The 22912-nt window shown below is 47.5% G+C and overlaps 1 protein-coding gene across 2 annotated transcripts in view; it reads right to left on the bottom strand.

Moving 5' to 3' along the window:
* LOC115326801 (serine proteinase stubble-like) overlaps positions 1-19208 on the bottom strand; it is a 32517-nt gene extending 13309 nt beyond the window's left edge. Inside the window, exons 1-4 of one of the 2 annotated variants that reach the window (XM_042289577.1) lie at positions 18885-19208; positions 14987-15080; positions 13696-13879; positions 8313-8482 (exon numbers count right to left, since the gene is read on the bottom strand). In XM_042289577.1, the coding sequence (XP_042145511.1) occupies positions 8313-8482; positions 13696-13879; positions 14987-15080; positions 18885-19147 (711 nt within the window). In that variant the 5' untranslated portion in view covers positions 19148-19208. The remainder of the gene's footprint in view (positions 1-8312; positions 8483-13695; positions 13880-14986; positions 15081-18884) is intronic. The other variant, XM_040217453.1, reaches the window with a different exon arrangement.
* Positions 19209-22912: the final 3704 nt, after the last annotated feature.

The following is a 22912-nucleotide window of genomic DNA, read 5'->3' as shown; positions in this document are numbered from 1 at the left end:
ACATATTCGTTTATATCCCCCTCGGAGACCACGTACGATGACGTGAAGTGCCCGTGTTGTATATTCAATAACGTGGCTCTTGATTCTCGCAGATGATGATGATACCGTGTCTCTAAAAAAGCTCATAAACAAAGAATACTACATGTACACGGGGCGAGACAAACAGTGGGAGGATTTCTGGAGCACAAACGAGCACGTACCACGTGACACTAAGCGTCGTACCGCGTTCCACGCGGCGGCGTGTGTTTCCAGAACACCTCCGATTGGACACATTTCGTTTCTTGTGCATTAATAAGACAGGTAGGAAACGCCAGAAAGCTAAGGTGGAGTGGTGTAGTGGTTAGCACACCCGACCGGACATTGGGAGGCCCAGAGTTCAAATCCTGGCTCCGCCAATTTTTGGCTTTCGGCGGGTTCCTGAAAACTTGGATTCTTTAATTCATTGGATTAAGTACGGTTCATTCATCTGCACATATTCGTTTATATCCCCCTCGGAGACCACGTACGATGACGTGAAGTGCCCGTGTTGTATATTCAATAACGTGGCTCTTGATTCTCGCAGATGATGATGATACCGTGTCTCTAAAAAAGCTCATAAACAAAGAATACTACATGTACACGGGGCGAGACAAACAGTGGGAGGATTTCTGGAGCACAAACGAGCACGTACCACGTGACACTAAGCGTCGTACCGCGTTCCACGCGGCGGCGTGTGTTTCCAGAACACCTCCGATTGGACACATTTCGTTTCTTGTGCATTAATAAGACAGGTAGGAAACGCCAGAAAGCTAAGGTGGAGTGGTGTAGTGGTTAGCACACCCGACCGGACATTGGGAGGCCCAGAGTTCAAATCCTGGCTCCGCCAATTTTTGGCTTTCGGCGGGTTCCTGAAAACTTGGATTCTTTAATTCATTGGATTAAGTACGGTTCATTCATCTGCACATATTCGTTTATATCCCCCTCGGAGACCACGTACGATGACGTGAAGTGCCCGTGTTGTATATTCAATAACGTGGCTCTTGATTCTCGCAGATGATGATGATACCGTGTCTCTAAAAAAGCTCATAAACAAAGAATACTACATGTACACGGGGCGAGACAAACAGTGGGAGGATTTCTGGAGCACAAACGAGCACGTACCACGTGACACTAAGCGTCGTACCGCGTTCCACGCGGCGGCGTGTGTTTCCAGAACACCTCCGATTGGACACATTTCGTTTCTTGTGCATTAATAAGACAGGTAGGAAACGCCAGAAAGCTAAGGTGGAGTGGTGTAGTGGTTAGCACACCCGACCGGACATTGGGAGGCCCAGAGTTCAAATCCTGGCTCCGCCAATTTTTGGCTTTCGGCGGGTTCCTGAAAACTTGGATTCTTTAATTCATTGGATTAAGTACGGTTCATTCATCTGCACATATTCGTTTATATCCCCCTCGGAGACCACGTACGATGACGTGAAGTGCCCGTGTTGTATATTCAATAACGTGGCTCTTGATTCTCGCAGATGATGATGATACCGTGTCTCTAAAAAAGCTCATAAACAAAGAATACTACATGTACACGGGGCGAGACAAACAGTGGGAGGATTTCTGGAGCACAAACGAGCACGTACCACGTGACACTAAGCGTCGTACCGCGTTCCACGCGGCGGCGTGTGTTTCCAGAACACCTCCGATTGGACACATTTCGTTTCTTGTGCATTAATAAGACAGGTAGGAAACGCCAGAAAGCTAAGGTGGAGTGGTGTAGTGGTTAGCACACCCGACCGGACATTGGGAGGCCCAGAGTTCAAATCCTGGCTCCGCCAATTTTTGGCTTTCGGCGGGTTCCTGAAAACTTGGATTCTTTAATTCATTGGATTAAGTACGGTTCATTCATCTGCACATATTCGTTTATATCCCCCTCGGAGACCACGTACGATGACGTGAAGTGCCCGTGTTGTATATTCAATAACGTGGCTCTTGATTCTCGCAGATGATGATGATACCGTGTCTCTAAAAAAGCTCATAAACAAAGAATACTACATGTACACGGGGCGAGACAAACAGTGGGAGGATTTCTGGAGCACAAACGAGCACGTACCACGTGACACTAAGCGTCGTACCGCGTTCCACGCGGCGGCGTGTGTTTCCAGAACACCTCCGATTGGACACATTTCGTTTCTTGTGCATTAATAAGACAGGTAGGAAACGCCAGAAAGCTAAGGTGGAGTGGTGTAGTGGTTAGCACACCCGACCGGACATTGGGAGGCCCAGAGTTCAAATCCTGGCTCCGCCAATTTTTGGCTTTCGGCGGGTTCCTGAAAACTTGGATTCTTTAATTCATTGGATTAAGTACGGTTCATTCATCTGCACATATTCGTTTATATCCCCCTCGGAGACCACGTACGATGACGTGAAGTGCCCGTGTTGTATATTCAATAACGTGGCTCTTGATTCTCGCAGATGATGATGATACCGTGTCTCTAAAAAAGCTCATAAACAAAGAATACTACATGTACACGGGGCGAGACAAACAGTGGGAGGATTTCTGGAGCACAAACGAGCACGTACCACGTGACACTAAGCGTCGTACCGCGTTCCACGCGGCGGCGTGTGTTTCCAGAACACCTCCGATTGGACACATTTCGTTTCTTGTGCATTAATAAGACAGGTAGGAAACGCCAGAAAGCTAAGGTGGAGTGGTGTAGTGGTTAGCACACCCGACCGGACATTGGGAGGCCCAGAGTTCAAATCCTGGCTCCGCCAATTTTTGGCTTTCGGCGGGTTCCTGAAAACTTGGATTCTTTAATTCATTGGATTAAGTACGGTTCATTCATCTGCACATATTCGTTTATATCCCCCTCGGAGACCACGTACGATGACGTGAAGTGCCCGTGTTGTATATTCAATAACGTGGCTCTTGATTCTCGCAGATGATGATGATACCGTGTCTCTAAAAAAGCTCATAAACAAAGAATACTACATGTACACGGGGCGAGACAAACAGTGGGAGGATTTCTGGAGCACAAACGAGCACGTACCACGTGACACTAAGCGTCGTACCGCGTTCCACGCGGCGGCGTGTGTTTCCAGAACACCTCCGATTGGACACATTTCGTTTCTTGTGCATTAATAAGACAGGTAGGAAACGCCAGAAAGCTAAGGTGGAGTGGTGTAGTGGTTAGCACACCCGACCGGACATTGGGAGGCCCAGAGTTCAAATCCTGGCTCCGCCAATTTTTGGCTTTCGGCGGGTTCCTGAAAACTTGGATTCTTTAATTCATTGGATTAAGTACGGTTCATTCATCTGCACATATTCGTTTATATCCCCCTCGGAGACCACGTACGATGACGTGAAGTGCCCGTGTTGTATATTCAATAACGTGGCTCTTGATTCTCGCAGATGATGATGATACCGTGTCTCTAAAAAAGCTCATAAACAAAGAATACTACATGTACACGGGGCGAGACAAACAGTGGGAGGATTTCTGGAGCACAAACGAGCACGTACCACGTGACACTAAGCGTCGTACCGCGTTCCACGCGGCGGCGTGTGTTTCCAGAACACCTCCGATTGGACACATTTCGTTTCTTGTGCATTAATAAGACAGGTAGGAAACGCCAGAAAGCTAAGGTGGAGTGGTGTAGTGGTTAGCACACCCGACCGGACATTGGGAGGCCCAGAGTTCAAATCCTGGCTCCGCCAATTTTTGGCTTTCGGCGGGTTCCTGAAAACTTGGATTCTTTAATTCATTGGATTAAGTACGGTTCATTCATCTGCACATATTCGTTTATATCCCCCTCGGAGACCACGTACGATGACGTGAAGTGCCCGTGTTGTATATTCAATAACGTGGCTCTTGATTCTCGCAGATGATGATGATACCGTGTCTCTAAAAAAGCTCATAAACAAAGAATACTACATGTACACGGGGCGAGACAAACAGTGGGAGGATTTCTGGAGCACAAACGAGCACGTACCACGTGACACTAAGCGTCGTACCGCGTTCCACGCGGCGGCGTGTGTTTCCAGAACACCTCCGATTGGACACATTTCGTTTCTTGTGCATTAATAAGACAGGTAGGAAACGCCAGAAAGCTAAGGTGGAGTGGTGTAGTGGTTAGCACACCCGACCGGACATTGGGAGGCCCAGAGTTCAAATCCTGGCTCCGCCAATTTTTGGCTTTCGGCGGGTTCCTGAAAACTTGGATTCTTTAATTCATTGGATTAAGTACGGTTCATTCATCTGCACATATTCGTTTATATCCCCCTCGGAGACCACGTACGATGACGTGAAGTGCCCGTGTTGTATATTCAATAACGTGGCTCTTGATTCTCGCAGATGATGATGATACCGTGTCTCTAAAAAAGCTCATAAACAAAGAATACTACATGTACACGGGGCGAGACAAACAGTGGGAGGATTTCTGGAGCACAAACGAGCACGTACCACGTGACACTAAGCGTCGTACCGCGTTCCACGCGGCGGCGTGTGTTTCCAGAACACCTCCGATTGGACACATTTCGTTTCTTGTGCATTAATAAGACAGGTAGGAAACGCCAGAAAGCTAAGGTGGAGTGGTGTAGTGGTTAGCACACCCGACCGGACATTGGGAGGCCCAGAGTTCAAATCCTGGCTCCGCCAATTTTTGGCTTTCGGCGGGTTCCTGAAAACTTGGATTCTTTAATTCATTGGATTAAGTACGGTTCATTCATCTGCACATATTCGTTTATATCCCCCTCGGAGACCACGTACGATGACGTGAAGTGCCCGTGTTGTATATTCAATAACGTGGCTCTTGATTCTCGCAGATGATGATGATACCGTGTCTCTAAAAAAGCTCATAAACAAAGAATACTACATGTACACGGGGCGAGACAAACAGTGGGAGGATTTCTGGAGCACAAACGAGCACGTACCACGTGACACTAAGCGTCGTACCGCGTTCCACGCGGCGGCGTGTGTTTCCAGAACACCTCCGATTGGACACATTTCGTTTCTTGTGCATTAATAAGACAGGTAGGAAACGCCAGAAAGCTAAGGTGGAGTGGTGTAGTGGTTAGCACACCCGACCGGACATTGGGAGGCCCAGAGTTCAAATCCTGGCTCCGCCAATTTTTGGCTTTCGGCGGGTTCCTGAAAACTTGGATTCTTTAATTCATTGGATTAAGTACGGTTCATTCATCTGCACATATTCGTTTATATCCCCCTCGGAGACCACGTACGATGACGTGAAGTGCCCGTGTTGTATATTCAATAACGTGGCTCTTGATTCTCGCAGATGATGATGATACCGTGTCTCTAAAAAAGCTCATAAACAAAGAATACTACATGTACACGGGGCGAGACAAACAGTGGGAGGATTTCTGGAGCACAAACGAGCACGTACCACGTGACACTAAGCGTCGTACCGCGTTCCACGCGGCGGCGTGTGTTTCCAGAACACCTCCGATTGGACACATTTCGTTTCTTGTGCATTAATAAGACAGGTAGGAAACGCCAGAAAGCTAAGGTGGAGTGGTGTAGTGGTTAGCACACCCGACCGGACATTGGGAGGCCCAGAGTTCAAATCCTGGCTCCGCCAATTTTTGGCTTTCGGCGGGTTCCTGAAAACTTGGATTCTTTAATTCATTGGATTAAGTACGGTTCATTCATCTGCACATATTCGTTTATATCCCCCTCGGAGACCACGTACGATGACGTGAAGTGCCCGTGTTGTATATTCAATAACGTGGCTCTTGATTCTCGCAGATGATGATGATACCGTGTCTCTAAAAAAGCTCATAAACAAAGAATACTACATGTACACGGGGCGAGACAAACAGTGGGAGGATTTCTGGAGCACAAACGAGCACGTACCACGTGACACTAAGCGTCGTACCGCGTTCCACGCGGCGGCGTGTGTTTCCAGAACACCTCCGATTGGACACATTTCGTTTCTTGTGCATTAATAAGACAGGTAGGAAACGCCAGAAAGCTAAGGTGGAGTGGTGTAGTGGTTAGCACACCCGACCGGACATTGGGAGGCCCAGAGTTCAAATCCTGGCTCCGCCAATTTTTGGCTTTCGGCGGGTTCCTGAAAACTTGGATTCTTTAATTCATTGGATTAAGTACGGTTCATTCATCTGCACATATTCGTTTATATCCCCCTCGGAGACCACGTACGATGACGTGAAGTGCCCGTGTTGTATATTCAATAACGTGGCTCTTGATTCTCGCAGATGATGATGATACCGTGTCTCTAAAAAAGCTCATAAACAAAGAATACTACATGTACACGGGGCGAGACAAACAGTGGGAGGATTTCTGGAGCACAAACGAGCACGTACCACGTGACACTAAGCGTCGTACCGCGTTCCACGCGGCGGCGTGTGTTTCCAGAACACCTCCGATTGGACACATTTCGTTTCTTGTGCATTAATAAGACAGGTAGGAAACGCCAGAAAGCTAAGGTGGAGTGTTGTAGTGGTTAGCACACCCGACCGGACATTGGGAGGCCCAGAGTTCAAATCCTGGCTCCGCCAATTTTTGGCTTTCGGCGGGTTCCTGAAAACTTGGATTCTTTAATTCATTGGATTAAGTACGGTTCATTCATCTGCACATATTCGTTTATATCCCCCTCGGAGACCACGTACGATGACGTGAAGTGCCCGTGTTGTATATATATATATATATATATATATATATATATATATATATATATATATATATATATATATATATATGTGTGTGTGTGTGTGTATATTAGCCTTCTTGGTCGACTTGCAAGTTCTCCAGCACGTGCCGTCATCCCATTGGAGAGCATGGGGGGAAAATATAACGCTGGTTTTGGTGTAACATTCATTCGTCGTTTTTCAATAGTTATTTCGAATTTCCGGATAATAAATAGCGTGCCTGGAAGAGTGAAGCCTGCGGTATTCGGAAAATTCGTATATACTTCGTCTCACCTTAGTATGGACTATTGTTAGCCGAGCGTGCTAAAAGCGCGAGCTAGTCGCTTTGAATGAAACCGCGGCGGTTGCACGAGCGCTCGTGCAGCAAGTGCTCAAGTCAAGGCAGTCAAGGCTGGCGCTCGCGCTAGCACAGCCTTCGCGGTTAGTCCATGCTAGGTTGAGACGAAGTATAGTCTGGGTATCTTAAAGGGGTACGGAAACCAAATTCTGGAGCTCATTTCTTTGCTTCAACAAAGAAATCAGCTCCACGCAGGTAGCAGCACAACCACAGAAACATAAATATTGCGCTAGAAAACGCAAGAAAACATATTTTAAAGTGAATTAAACGATAATCAAAAACCACCTGGTAGTTGGTTATGAAGCTTCAATGGAATGTCGTGACGACAACATGCCTCTGAAAGCAGCGCCGCAGCGGTATGTCCGCTCACTGGTATAGATTGCCTAGGCCTGAACGCAATACCGAGGCGTCTTGGTGGAAAGAGCCAAAACGAAGTGAGCCACCTTCGTTTCAGCTCTCGCGCGACGTGCAAACGCGTGCTTCGGTTGTTCTCAGGTTTGGTGCGCGTGCTGGCCCCGCGATATCTACAGCCCTTGGGTATTTCGACAAAGCGGTATTGTAACGCGTTGACGCCTCCAAGTGGCAAAACTCGTCACTACGGTACGCTTGGTCGTCCGAGGCATGATGACGTCAAGACGTCTGCCGGATCTCCCGAGATGCATTGCGCTCCTCCATGGCTGATTTTGAAGCGCTCGCCAAAATCGCGGCATTTAGAGCATAAAATATAGCCATCTGCTCAAAATACGACCGTGCGATTATACATTACAGGCTTAGCTGATCATATTGAACTCATTTCTTGATGTTTTCTCTATATTTCAAGTTTCGATTCCGTATCCCTTTAAGAAACCGCCCGAGCTCCCAGAAACATAGGGCACGGCCGAAAATTTGTTCACGCTTCCTGTTTCGTGATTGGTTTTACGGCTTCCCTAATGACTAATACTGCAATATGATTGACTGAGGAGAAATAATGAGAGGCTTGGGACTCGCCACGCCCTGCTTTACTCTCAGGGACTACAACAAGATGTGTGCACTGGGCGACACTGTGAGCGCGAGCACGTTTCCTTTTTCTTTTTTTCTTTTTTTTTGCATTTTATTTAAGAAGAAAATTGGCGGGCATTAAATCTCACGTTTTAGCTAAATGACCCGAACTAACACCTGTAGTTCGTTTGTTTGTTTGTTTTTATCATAAACGATTTATTTAAAACCCTATAATTCTCTAAAAAAAATACTGCTGAAGTCTGGCTATCACTCGTTCCCGCTGAGAGTGTCGCGCAGTGTGCAAGCAGCATACCTTTCTTTCGGACATATTCCATCGCTCACCGTGCAGGTCGCTTTTCCGCCTCGTGCGTATCCCGCGCAAATCATTGCGCTTCTGACGACTGGGATTTGAGGCAGTCTTTTCCGGTAAATCGCACTGCACACATTGAATGGCACGATGGGCATGTCCACTTTCAACAGGTCAGGGTTGGCTGCGTTTCCCCCTTCGGACCCTGCAAGGTTTTGCAATGGGGTAAAAACATAAAATCCCTTATCAAAAAGAATAATTGGAAAAAAAATTAGAAAGTTTATTACACATTTATTAAGCCACCATATCCACAGCTAGAGTGGCCGGGAGCCGTCTCCGACTGGTGCGTACATCCCGTCTGCTGAAGTGATCATACGAACCTCGCCGCTAATAGCAGATTGTCCACGCGCTCGGCCAGCGCGCGCTCTAGCTGCTACTAGAGCGAGCTTCCTCGCGCCGCACGCGTCGAGCGAGCAACGATAGCGGTGATAAATCCCCTCTATCCTGGGACAGAGCCGTATATGTAGAGAGTTTGGCCACTCGTTGGGAAGTATAGGAGACAAATGCGGAGGCGCCATTGGCCGAAAGCGGGCTGGGCGTGTTCCAGGGCGTCTTCAGAAATTCGAATGTGACCAACCAGAAGCCGGAAATAATACCCTGGCGGTGGTCGCGAGACAAAAAAGTGAAAGCCGCTTACAACTCCCTGTAACGCCGAATTAGAGCGCAGCTCTTGAGGAGGAGGAGGGAAGGGCGCTGGGGGGGGGGGTTAGACTAATCAGGGGGGGTCACGTGACCTTGGGGGGTCACGTGACCTTGGGGGTCACGTGACCCCCAATGCCGATGATGCCATCACTGACGTCACTGATGATGTCATCAGTGACGATGACGATGCGGGTACCGATGACGTCATTACTGACGTCACTGATGACTTCACCAGTGATGATGACGATGACGATGCGAATGTCGGTGACGTCATCAGTGACGTCGCTGACGACGTCATCAGTGATGATGACGATGACGATGCGGATGCCGGTGACATCAGTGACGTCACATGACGTCATCAGTGATGATGACGATGACGATGCGGATGTCGGTAACGTCACCGGCATCCACATCGTCATCGTCATCATCACTGATGACGTCACCGGCATCCACATCGTCATCGTCATCATCACTGATGACGTCACGGGCATCCACATCGTCATCGTCATCATCACTGATGATGTCACCGGCATTCGCATCGTCATCGTCATCATCACTGATGACGTCACCGGCATCCACATCGTCATCGTCATCATCACTGATGACGTCAGCGGCATCCACATCGTCATCGTCACTGATGACGTCATCATCATTGATGACGTCATCATCACTGATGACGTCACCGGCATCCACATCGTCATTGTCATCATCACTGATGACGTCACCGGCATCCACATCGTCATCGTCATCATCACTGATGACGTCACCGGCATCCGCATCGTCATCGTCATCATCACTGATGATGACGATGACGATGTGGATGCCGGTGACGTCATCAGTGTCGATGACGTCATCGGGGGGTCACGCGACATCGGCGGGGGTCACGTGACCTCGGGGGGTCACGTGACCTCAGGGGAGTCACGTGACCTCGGGGGGGTCACGTGCCCCCCCACGAAGTCACGTGACCCCGGTGGGGGGCTCGCGCGGTGCATTATGGGACATTTCCCATGATGCACCGCGCGGTTACGCCGACGGCGACGCCGACGCCGCTCAAGCCGGAAACGGGCCCCTAAGAGCTGCGCTCTTAAACCTGATAAGTGCATTGGAGTAACTCTTGATGGCTGAAAATATGGTACACGTGATGTTTCAATCACGCTCATCCGGAATGATGGTGGAAGAGTGCGACTAGCGGAACGATCGACATAATCCGTACGCCAAGCGCCGAGGGCCGGGAATCTACCGTCCGAGCGGTCACACTCTGTCCGCACAAAACAGAGTTCAGCGGCGCATTCGTTTCTTACATTTTTCTGCATGATCATAATCAAAACAACACGTGTACCCTATTTTAAACCACAACGAGTTACTCCATTTCACTCTTACGCGCTTATTAAAACCATATACGAACATAGACCTTTGATCAGAACTGTTTCTGGCTACCACCGTTAGGGGATTCTTTTCGGCTTCTGGTTAGTCAAGACTCAAAAGAGCATGCCAAGCCCTCTTTCCGAGTCTGCCGCACGCCCTAGCTCTGCCCGCGCCTCCCATTGACCGAAGGCTCTACATATACGGCTCTGTCCTGGGAAAAGTGGCTCCATTCATTGCTGTAGAAATGCTCGATGCACCTGCCGCGCGCCACTTCTGAGGAATTCATGGTATCTAGCTCAGTGCTGCGCTGTGCCGCCATGATCTTCCCAAGGGCTGCACGTTGCACGCGCCTCGTGCATCGACAAACTTTGCGCTACTTTTGAAAAATCAAGGGGCTTTAAGCGGCAATAGCTTTCAGCGCACCAAGAGCCGCAATGCCAAAGCTTGGGAAGCGCCGAGCAAGAGGCGTTGACACATGGGAGTTGACCACACAGCCTCGCAGCCAGTACTGCTAACCACGGGCTCCTCTGTTTGTATTTCCTTTTTCCCAAATAGTACATGCAGACGCTCGTGTTGCCGCAGGTCGTTCTCCAGTTTGACAGTCCACCCGGAAGCTTCGACAACATGGAGTTGGGACGCAGACGGAAGGGGCATCTGCGTTCTTTCCTGCTTTTACACCGAAGCTCTTTATGGCTAGGGTTCTGTGGATTTTTTATGTGCATCAACAAAAAATCTACGCTCGCAACGCTGCACGCGCACGCCTTCTTCGTAAAACATATTTGAAGCAAATAACCAAAATAAAGCGTGGACGAACGCGCTTTCAAGATGCCATTTGTTTTAGGCTTTTGTTTTAGAACAGCTATTGCTGCCATACCCTCCTCTATACTTGCTCTCTATATACTCACCAAGCCTGGCAGTTCGACGACGGAGCCATAGAGTGCTCGGTCGCAAACTTGGAGCGCGAGAATCTGGTAGCACAGAGGATCAAAGGGCGATTTCTCGGGGAACCTGGACGTCAGCGCACAGCTTTTGAAGCGGCGAGGACCCAAAACACACTTGTTCACTCGAAAGAGGTGTGTTTTGGCGTCTCGCCGCAGCGGGGCACCAGCCACGTGGTCACCTCTCATTCGTTGTCTGCGTCTCCACCTTCTTCCATTTCGGTGGCCGCTTCTCGTGGCGATCTGCCAGGCTTTGTCAATATGTAGGAGGCTATGCTGCTGCAGACTCTTGCACGTGCGGCGTATGGAACACCATTCCCTGCATTCCTCCTCATGCTTGGGTAATTTAGCAATAGGTCTATTCAGTAGATTAGTTATCAATAGGCACCATGTTCAAGATCACACCTCTCATGTTTATAATAAAGATATCTCAGAGAGTTGCCGCTCTCCGACCCGCGTCGGCCTTGTCTACGATCGCACCTTCCTCTTTTTGTCGTCGTTCCAGCCCCTTGCGTGCCTAGTTCCTCCTTCCGCTCTCCCGGGGTGGCAGTCCCGTCGCGCGTGTCCAGTTTCCTCCGGCTCCTCAGGGCGGCGATAGTCGTCCACGCCAAATAATTACCGCCGATCAAGACAACAAGGAATGTGTGCGCGTAACTTTCGTCACGATGACCACCGATGAAGGCAATAAATGAGTTCGTATACCTTTGTTCAGAATTCTTTGGCACGTCTGTGCCATGTGGTGAATAGCTTTGCTGGTCATCCACCATCACAGAGTGGAATGGGTCATGATATGTTTCCCTTTACATCTAGGCCCAACCAGCGGGATCGCGACATCCGTCACTCCGGCTTTTGACACGTCCTTTGTTGCCCCCTTGGGAACATTTTCGATGGCACGGGTGGAATAATACGCTAAATATAGCCGTCGGAGACGCGTTCCGGGTACCGTGTACTACAGCTTTTCTCTCAGTAAAGTTCGAACTGCACACAACCTCCAGATTCATCACGAAAGCTCTGGTTTTAAATACCTGAGCATTAGAAACAAGTCCCTTTCTCAGACATCAATTTAGACCTAAAGCATAAAACATCGTTTATTTGAGGAACTACTCCGTGCGCTAAGGTGCACCGCATACGTAAGGTTTCTTCCCGTGATGCTTCGATTTAGCTTATTTAAGTAGAGCTCCGATTCGGGTTATTCCTCCGAGTTAAGCCTCTATAGGACATGCACAGTACGCTAATGCCTTGTCTGAGTACTCCTGCGAGATTCGCCCGTTTAAATTTTCCTTTCCCGAGGACGATACACGATTGGAATTCTCTGCCAAGTAACGTATTTACACAAAACCTGACTACGCCCCTTTCTCGTGAGAACTGTCTCCCTATTATTCGTAAATGTTCTCTTTGTGTTTTCGTGGTTTCACTAAGATGCATATGCGTGTGCCCTATAGAACGTTCTCAAAAATCTGTGCCATCGCCTGTCCGCCAATTATAAATTGTGTTGTGCGTATGTTTATACACCTGAAGTCAGTCTGCCTCAACGGGCGACTTGATGCTCAGCTGTACAGGAACAATTTAACCAGTGCGGCAAAGCCGCTAACCTGCGGTCTTTAACGTGCACCACGCAGTAGTGATACACGACCGCACGCCGGTACGATACTGATCCAGATCGAAACGTGCAGGGCTGGACATTGGACCGAGTATCCCTGGGTTCTGCAGCGCGAGCTTTCGCTCCACGTGTTCCGATCACGTACTCCGAGTATGTATTGGACAGGCCGTGAGTATTTCGACGTCCACTTTTAAAATAATTCTAGGTGTCATTTCGGCGTCCGTGACGCTGCTTCCTAAAGAAGTAAGAATATTTAAAAAATCATTTTCACGCCCCCCGTAAAAACATCTTCATTATTTTGACGTCTCAAACTTTAGACTTTTGGGGCTTCGGAGTCCGGACTTGAACGTAATCGAAAGTTCCGGTCAAAAAAAGATAATCTTGTTCTCAGTAGGCGACGCTGTTTAACACGCATCTTCCGAAAACAAATGTGCACTCAGACCGCAGTTTTTATAACCTTCTAAATAATAAAAAATGAAAAAAACAAAATTCTTAAAGTACATCTGGTCAGCGCTAAGGCCGCACATAACGTTCGCTTGGTTGTGGTAAACATTACAAAATGCGACTCCTTGGCTTTTCATGATCTATTTCACGTGTTTTATGTATAGACAAAGAAGCTGAATCAACGCTCAAAAGATGAGGGGCGCCGAGACGATGCCCTTTTTTGGCCTGCATTGATTGGGTTATTTGAACCGTATTGTCGAATGCGCTCTGACCCATAAGTGTGAGGCGAAGTACGGTACGTGAAATAAAGCGTAATTGCGTGTAATTCCAAAAAAAAAAAAAGAAGTTTTTCAACTGATGTTTACTTACTGTCTTTGGTAAGTCCCCATCCGGTGGCAGTGCAGTTCTGCCCATCAAACTCTTCGTCCGGGGTGGGAAGGCAGATGGGCATCAGTCGCTTCTCCTGACCAGTGAAGTTCAGGGTCTTGTTCAGTCTCAGTATCGCGTAGTCGAATCGAATCAGGGACTTATTGTATTGGGGGTGAATTATTATCTGAGTTTGTGGAGAGAAAACAAAGCAATTACACTGTATGTCAAAGCGCACTCCGACATTCGGCAAACCGCCTATAAAATTACAATACGCTACAATCATATTGGCTAAAATTGGTCGGGGCATAGGTGCACTATACTGCATTAATCTCCGTACAACTAAGTGTGGGTGGCACAAGAAATGAAAGAGGGGGAGGGGGGATTCTTCGCTGAGTCGTGCTTGAGAGCCGCGTGAAGTGCCCGTGCCGCAGAGGAGACGCGAGCCCGGCCGCTTGGCGCGTCGCGTTGACCACCCAGCAGATGAAGACATTGCTGCAGAAACCACTATTGATGGTTGTTCATGAATTGCGATAGTATTCACCTAGGACAACCTCAAGAACAACGTCTAAGAGGACGTCGAAGACGACGTCCTAGAGGACGGCACCAAGAACGGCGTCTATAGGACGACCTCTAGGGCGATCTCAAGTACAAACTCTAGGATGACGTCTAGAACGACCTCTAGGGCAATCCTGAGGACGATCTATAGGACGGCGTAAGAGAAGACCTCAAGGACGACCTCTAGAACCACCTCAAGGACGCCGCCTAGGACGACCTCTTATATTGCGACGTAAAGCCTGGTTACTTGGGAAACCTTATAGAGTGAAAATGAGCGTTTTACACAGCCGTATTTGCGCTTCATACTCAGTAAGGTACTTTCACTTTCGAAACTAGTGCTCGTTACAATACTAGACTTTTTAAACTTCGCGCTATTTCTAGTAGGCATTTCCTCGCACATTTTACGAGCGCCAGCTTTTGATTAGATGGTAATATTTTGGATAAAATACAAATGTCGCAATAAATGTGTCCTGAACACAAACTGGACCTATTCTGCGCAGATGTCTAGTGCTCCAAAAAGTGAAAGTTGCCTGAAATGGTTGCTGTACGAATATCGAAAATGATTTACATTTTTAATTAAATGTTACCAAGTAGTAGTGATTCGACTCATGTAATTTACTTCTGCCGATTTCTCTCCTATACAATTCATGGTGCTTTAAATCAATGAAAGCGTTTGACTCGGACAATAACGCGGAGACCATTTGTATTTGCTGTTTTAGGAGATGACTCTACTCACCTCCTGAATGCCGATCCTCTCTTCTGTGGGATCTACGACTCGGATATTTTGGTCCCCAATCACAACGATAAAGTTCTCCACCGTTGTCTGTCGCCTGCAAGGGGGGGGGGGGGGGGGGGATAGCATGTGCTTAAATGATCCAACTATACACCGTTTCAGCTTAAGTCCGCATGCATTCGACGCTACGAGATAACCGGACCGATCAACCAGCGCCAAATGCGGGAGTCAGCAAACCTTTTTTTTTCTTTTTTTTTATGACGGTTTTAACGATCACGAAACACGTACAGAGGCACCGCGAACAACATGATGATACGCTTTTGGAGCTATTTGATTGGTTCCATCAGCTAGTAACTTCGACTGCGCCTGCAGTAGGGAAGTTAAATATGGTTGATGAAAACTAGCTTCAGAAACGGGGACGAAGTAAGGAACAAACGCGAGAATTGACTGATTTTCATCAACCATGTTTAATTATTACCGACTGGCCCATAATATTTTTTTGAGAATACTGCCGGCCAACTTTGGAGGGCCAAGGCATGATAAGACAACATTAAAAACCATCGATGAGTCGAATGAACACAACAACAAGTAACAAGTAGCTTGGTCATTATTGACAGAAAAAAATGCATCAACTGGGCACGCAAATAAAGCGGTAGGAGCGATCGCCGTCACACTTGGTGGCAACTCATTCCCCTCACAAACAGAACGAGGAAAATAGGAGTATTTAAAAACATCTTGTCAACAGCGGCACTCAAGGAGCAAGTTCTCGTGCTTCTGCTCTCACTCTAACCGCTCCTTCACGCTGGAAGCGGATCGTGCGCGTGCAATTGTACTGATCTTTATACAACCGCGTTCGCAACCGCTTTGTGAACGCGGATCCGCTTCCAGTGTGCATGAGCAGTACGAAGCACATGTGCCTCTACTTACTTGGAAAACACTCGAAGAGCCAATCTGTGCGATCTAGGAAATCAGCTCAGGAATGATGAGGCGAAACATCTGTTTGGACCTCAAAATGAACCATGACGCTTTGCCTTGCGTAACGCCACAGCGCAGACTTCATTTTTGGGTCTAAACGGATGTTCCGCCTCATCATTCGCTCAATTGATTTCCTAGACCGCAGAGATTGGCTTTAGTAAGTAGAGGCACATGCATTTATTAGAGTGTTATATCACGACTCGCGTTATAGTGCAAATAATCATCAAAATTTAAACCAGCTTTATTATAAGTTATATTATGCAAAAATTTCAAACGCTTTACATACCTTCGACATGATAATATGGACACCCCGGAGGCGGTGTACAAAGGTGAAACGTGTGAATCTTTGCCGTATGAGGTGTAAATAAACCTAAGCGAGTTTTCTAAGGCCTTCCAGTTGGTCAATGAGCGATTGCGAGTCTGGGTCACATATAACGTCAGCATATTCTAGCAAAGGACGAAGCAGCGATTTATAGGCCGTCAGCTTTGTCGCAGGAGTACAGTGACACATTTTCCTACGTAGCGACCACAATTTACTGGACGTTTTTGTCCTAATCTGCTCTATATGAAATAGCCCAGCTTAAGTTGGACGTGAGAGTAACACCCAGATACTTGTAATCATTAACTACTTCTAAGGCAAGTTTACTGCTTTGTTGCAATGTATGTTATTTCTTCGACTTTTGCTTCTCAGACATTTATTATGCAAGGAGTGGAATGAGCCTGATTCAAATATACAACGCACCCCCTACAACTAACCCCCTCTAAGAAAAGAGAAAAAAAAGTTAGTTTGTGTATGCGTTCTTGTTTTTCACCGCAAAACTAAACTCAGCATCGCCGAACGCAGAACGCAGACCAGATGTCAAAGTTTCACAGCTGTGTCGTGCGTTCGCTGCGACGGCCTTTCATCATCGGCGGTCGGAGCGCCGCTCGCGTGGCCAATTGCCCTTGGCCCCATCGCGGTGGAAACGACCGCTAACGATTTGGCAGGCGGGAAACCTGGGTCAACGCTTTCGATCCCCAAGTTGCCCGCAACTGTTACTCAAAAGGTATAAATTGTTTTATGAAGCTTGCAATAGGAAATGGGACACCTTCTCGGCAGCTTGCGCCTTTCAGCCGCATGTAATCGTGGGCCACGAAGGCCGCCATTTTCCAATTGGAACTTCACGAAAGTCGCTTATAACTTTCAAACAAATTGCATCTCTTGCCTGGGCTGCTATAGCGCTACACTTGGGCGGTGACCGAGCGATCCGTGATGCACATTCGCGGACACCCGTAGAGTCGCTACAATTGCAGGCACTTCAAATCAATTTGAAAGAACGTTTGCAACAATACCCATGGAGGTGGGATGAAAAATTTCGACGACTCTACAAAGCGCTGGTAGATCTGCTTCTTTTACAAGGGTGGTGGTGACGTCAGAACGCCAAGCTCTCATTGGCCCTGATTGAAGGATAATGATCATACCTCAAGAAAAGCTGCCTTAGGGTCTACCCTCCATGCTGTAATCAGAGCTAATCAGAGCTCGGCGTTCTCATGTCATCACAACCCCTGCCGACCCCTGCAGAAGGAGCAAACGAACTTGCGCTACTCGTAGTTTTGCAGCGTAAAAAAGAGGGCAGCAGGGTGGCGCACGCGTAGCAACTGAAGGGACATTCGTGTGTCGTTGTGCCTTAGGTATAGCTGTTCTGCAAACGTTTTGACCTGCGCTAGACGAGTGTTTGTGACCACGTACACGAGCACCACGGCGATTTCAGCGTAAACTGCAAACGTACCGAATGAGAGCGAACATCGATCCTGCGTGACATTTGGCAGATCGAGTATACCTTTGAAATGGTTCGGTGTTCTTATGACGAAAAGGTGGTGAGTCGTGCGAGATGTTTTCAGTGGCGCTCGCGCTTCAGGAATGACAGATATCACCGGAGGACAAAAAATGGTCGGAGAAGGTCGCCTTACGCCACTTAGTTTTCCAGCGTTAACACGACCACAAATGGACTTCTTGAGTTCTGTCATCAACTAGACCACCGGCTTGCTTCTGCGTTCTACCAACATTAAAGACGACGCTAGCGAAGAATCGCTTTCGTACATACGAATAGGGAACATAGCTGTAAGGGTATCACGTAAGTGTCACAGGCACGTATAGCATAGAGGAAGAGTGTTTACGCATTTCTACCGCTTCGGATCGCCGGGGCATAGAGGCGGACATAGGTGGCCCACGTGGGAATATATTGCTGGCGTCGCTTCGTTATGCACAAAAGAACTGGAAAAGGAAGCCTATATCTAGTGAAAAAAAATGGTCAACGTGCAAGCGAGCTAGACCGTGTTAATCATGAAGTTTAAACACAAAGACCGGAAAGGAAACGTTCTCCTGTTTTGTTTTGTTTTTTCTATAATATATCTTCAAGTTTCCTTTCCCGTCTCAGGGCTTAAACATCATGATCTGTAACTAGTGTTTTTCTAGCTCTACCTAGCTCAAACCACAGGCGTCGCGCGTTGTATAAAAATACCAGAAAGGTAGCACTCGAAAAATCTCATCTCGTCGTAGCAAAACGGACACCGCCTAAACTACACTATATAGAAAGAAAACCCGTGCGTCTATTTTCCCGCACAACACTCGGAAAGCCAATCACCGTAACTTGTGGAGGCAGCTCAGCGAATGACGACACCGAAACATATGTTTAGACCAAAAAACATAGTTGGCGTTGTGACATTAAGCAATGCAACTGTGACGTTTCGCATTGCTTCATGTCACAACGCCAACTATGTTTTTTGGTCTAAACATATGTTTCGACATCGTCATTCGCTGTGCTGTCTTCGTAAGCTACGGTCATTGGTTCTTCGAGTATTGTGTGGGAAAGGATAAACACGGACGTTTTTTAGAGTGTCGAAGGGGGTACGGCAGCATCGCGATGTGCACGAGGCCTATACTCACACGTCCATGCAGTGTGCCGCTGTCAACACGTGCTGTTCGTTAATAATGGAACCGCCGCAAATGTGGCCTCTTTCGTAGCCGCCGGTCAGGTTGAGGAGCCGAAGGGAGATCTGCCAGGGGAACTCGAGGGGTGCCGCAACCTCTCCTCCCACGATCTGGGCTATGGGGCCTCCGCCAACGCTCTGGTTACCACGGACACCACAGTCTGCGCATGCGGGAAAAATACACTTAAAAATCTCTAGTTTTCCTGTCTTTTTTTCCATTTGAAAGTCATACACGACACTCTTCTATGTTCTGATTGGTGAATTTTGCGGCAAAAGTAGGGTACGAAAATGTCGGCTTTAATAAAAAAAAAATTGGGTTGTGTGTGTGTTTATACAGCCTAGAACTTGGTCTGCCTCACAGGGGCGACGAGTCTCCCAGCTGTAGATGAGAAATTTAGCCAGTGCGGTACAGCCGCTAGCCTGGGGTCTTTAACGTGCATCACGCAGTAGTGATACACGACCGCACGCCGGTACGATGCTCATCCAGATCGAAACGGGCAGGGGTGGGGCTCGAACCCAGGATCCCTGGGTTCTGCAGCGCGAGCTTTCGCTCCACGTGCTCCGAGCTGGTGTGCGCTAGACCACTCGGCCACCGAACCCTTTTTTTTTTTTCTTTATTGCATGGTAGTTACAGCAACATTCATGTCATTCTAACAGCACTGCACAGCTCTTTTGCACAGCGTATTAAAAATCACGCATTTCGAGGAGTGATTTTAAAATACTAGTCCACTCCGGTTCAGGTTCACAGTTCAAATACACACTCTGTACTTGTTTTACAAGGTTGAAGAAATATATCCGCACTTCTTTTGCGTCGAGGTCAGCATGTCGAACAGCCATACGTAATCTCCAAATGCTGCACAAAGCTAACAACATAATCATGTCATAAGGAACTTCATTATCATTATCCACACTAAGGAAACGTATCCCTGTTGGGGTTACAGGTAATTCTTTCTTTAAAGTGCGTTGGAGGACATCCCAGAAAAATACCGCGTCCCAACAAAAAATAAACACATGTTCAATAGTCTCAGGTTTTTTACAGAGAAGGCAATTTACCGACCATGGCACATAGATCCCTCTTTCTTTAAGCCAAACCTTAACTGGCACGGTATTCGTGTGTAATTTATAAAAGAAAGTCTTAACAGCCGCGGGAACACACATCCTTTTTACACGTCTAAGCACATCGTGGCCATGTTGGGACACACCTCGATACAAGGGCATGGGGAAAACACTCACAACTAAATCGCGATAGAGCGCTTTTTTACTGACATCACAAAGGTAATTCAAAGAAAAACGTGCTATCAGAAACCCCATCGTGTCAACAACTTCTTTCAAAAAACCAGTGATTCTTGTTGGCTCGCCGCCATGAGAAGAAACAAGAAAAGATGGCAAATGTGGTGACACTTTTGTTTGGATCAGTGTGCGAATGAACGGGTGCTCTTGGTCTCTCAAAAAAAAGAAGCGTGACACAAGCTGTTTGACAAAAGGTGGGAAAGCCCCACGCCACCGTTACAAACTCGATGAAAAAGATTGTCTCGTCTCATCGGCTCATACTTCGAGTTCCAAATAAACGTGGCGAAAATTCGATGAAATTTTTGAACATTAGTTCGCGCACAATGGATGACCTGAAGAACATACCAGAGCTTCGCAATCAGAAAAACGTTACAAACAGTCGCTCGGGCAAAAATGGACAGCTCGCGTTGCTTCCAACGAGAAGCACGCATGTCCAGGTCGATAGCGACACCCGACCAGTACGTTTGGCTATTCCGGAAACTTTGCAATGGCACCCCAAGGTACTTGCACGGCACTGTGTCCCAGCATACACCCTCGAATTCTGAGGGTGTAGTGGCCCAAGCACCATGCCAGAAACCACGGCACTTTTCTCAGTTTATAACAGCACCAGTAGCGTGGCAAAACCTTTTAGCCAAAGTTATGACTTCGGTAACGCTTTCTTTGTCCCTCCAAAAAACAGCAATGTCATCGGCGCAACTCATTATTTTTACTTCTGCATTATAAAATTGGAAACCTCGGACACGTTGACTATTTTTTACGCTGAAACAGAAAAGCTCTAAATACAAATCAAACAAAAGGGGAGACATAGGGCAACCTTGTCGTACCGACTCTCGTACGTTAATAACAGAACTGAGCTCTTTGTTCACTATAAGCCTTGTTGTACAGTCCTTATAGGCCATCTTTACACCTTTTAGGATGGCGTCACCAACATTGACATGACTCAAAACATCAAAGAGTACATCATGGCTAACACGGTCGAATGCCTTATCTAGATCTATCTGTAGCACTGCAACCTGCGTGGTGCTGTCACTGCAGGCCTCCAGGACGCTACGAGCCACATGCACATTTGTCAAGATAGTCCTCCCCTGTATCCCACACGTTTGATGCTCGCTTATTATCTCACATGCGACACCTTGAAGGCGACGGGCCAAAATTTTCGCGAAGATCTTGTAATCGGTATTGCATAGCGTTATTGGGCGATAACCGGTGACGCTGCGCAGTTTCACGGGGTCATCAGATTTCGGTATCAGGACAGTGTAGGCACGAGAAAACGAAAAGGGCAAACATTCTCTTTCATAGGCAGTATGAATGACGTTCAAAAAAACACTAGCTATTAGGCTCTTAAAGTTCTTGTAAAATTCTGCGCCCAATCCATCCGGTCCCGGCGTCTTAGAGTTCGGCAGGTCGTCGATTGCGCGCTCCACTTCTTGAATCGTAATTTCTTGCTCAAGCTCTTCGCGTTCATCATTCGATAGCCTTGGCAGTTTTTCTAAAAGCTGGGCATAAATGTCCCTATGACACCCTTGCGCTTTGTTAGCAAAAAGCTGTGCGTAATGCTCGAGAAAGGCCTGTGCTAATTTCTCGGGATCCGTAGTAATCATTTGCTTGAATTCACTTTCGGTTATGTCGTTCCGAAGTGCGTAACGCTTCTCGTCTGCCAAGGCACGCTTAGTGGGCTGCTCGTCCATTGTGTATTTTTCTGCACGGGCGCGCACTACTGCACCACGATAGCGCTCGCGGTGCAGCTAATTTTTCTCTGACATACTCGACGTCTTTTACCCCATTGCCGGGTCTTCCGCACTCTGCTTTACATAGCTCTATCAAGTCCTTATTTAAACTGCGTTCCACACAACGGGCGTTGTACGAAAGAATTGACGACCTCTCAATGGCGATTGCCTTAATTTCTTGTTTTGCCAGTTCCCATTTCTCGAAAATGTCCCCTCCCGGCTCTTTAAAAGCATCTTTCAAAAACTGTCCTGCGTTTTTTAGAAAGACGTTGTCTTTCAGAAGCTTTATGTTTAGTTTCCATAGGTTCCAATTAAACTTTTTCTTTTCAGGTGCTCTGTCGCCTATCGTCGCGATAACCAGACTGTGGTCTGAGAAAAAGACTGGAGTGACACGGTACTTTCCTAAATGTTCTGCTAGAGGGGCAGAAACATACACCCTGTCCAAACGCGCACTGGACGACGCTTGAAAATGGGTAAAGCGCATTTCCTTCTTCGCGTTCTTTACAGTGCCCACATCAATCAGGTCATAATCCTCCAACATTTCGCCCAAAAGTAGTTCACTCTTATCAGCGTTCCGTCTTATTGGCGATCTATCTAACTGTCGTACAACACAATTAAAGTCACCCACAAGGACTAGAGCTCTATCGCAATCAAGATACCGACGTAAACCGCCAAAAAAATAAAACGCGGTCAGTGGTCACATTTGGGGCATAAATGCAAATAAGCCTGAATTGATTTGACGTTAGCACAAAATCACACATAATGAAACGTCCTTCAGTGTCCGTAGTAACGCATAACTGCGACAACGGTACCGACTTCTTCAGAAGCAGGAAGCACCCTGCCGAATGACCAACTGCATGCGTCACACAGATTTCGTAGTTAGGCATGAAAGGTCTGACTGCTTCCTCTAGCTGTTCCGCCTCAGCCAATTTAGTTTCTTGCAACGCCAAGAAATCGGGCTGCTCTT

This window comes from Ixodes scapularis, unplaced genomic scaffold (assembly GCF_016920785.2).
Source record: "Ixodes scapularis isolate PalLabHiFi unplaced genomic scaffold, ASM1692078v2 PGA_scaffold12__126_contigs__length_90152505, whole genome shotgun sequence".
NCBI lineage: Eukaryota > Metazoa > Arthropoda > Arachnida > Ixodida > Ixodidae > Ixodes > Ixodes scapularis.
The sequence above is the reverse complement of the archived record's forward strand: the minus strand, read 5'-3'. Positions and strand labels throughout refer to the sequence as shown.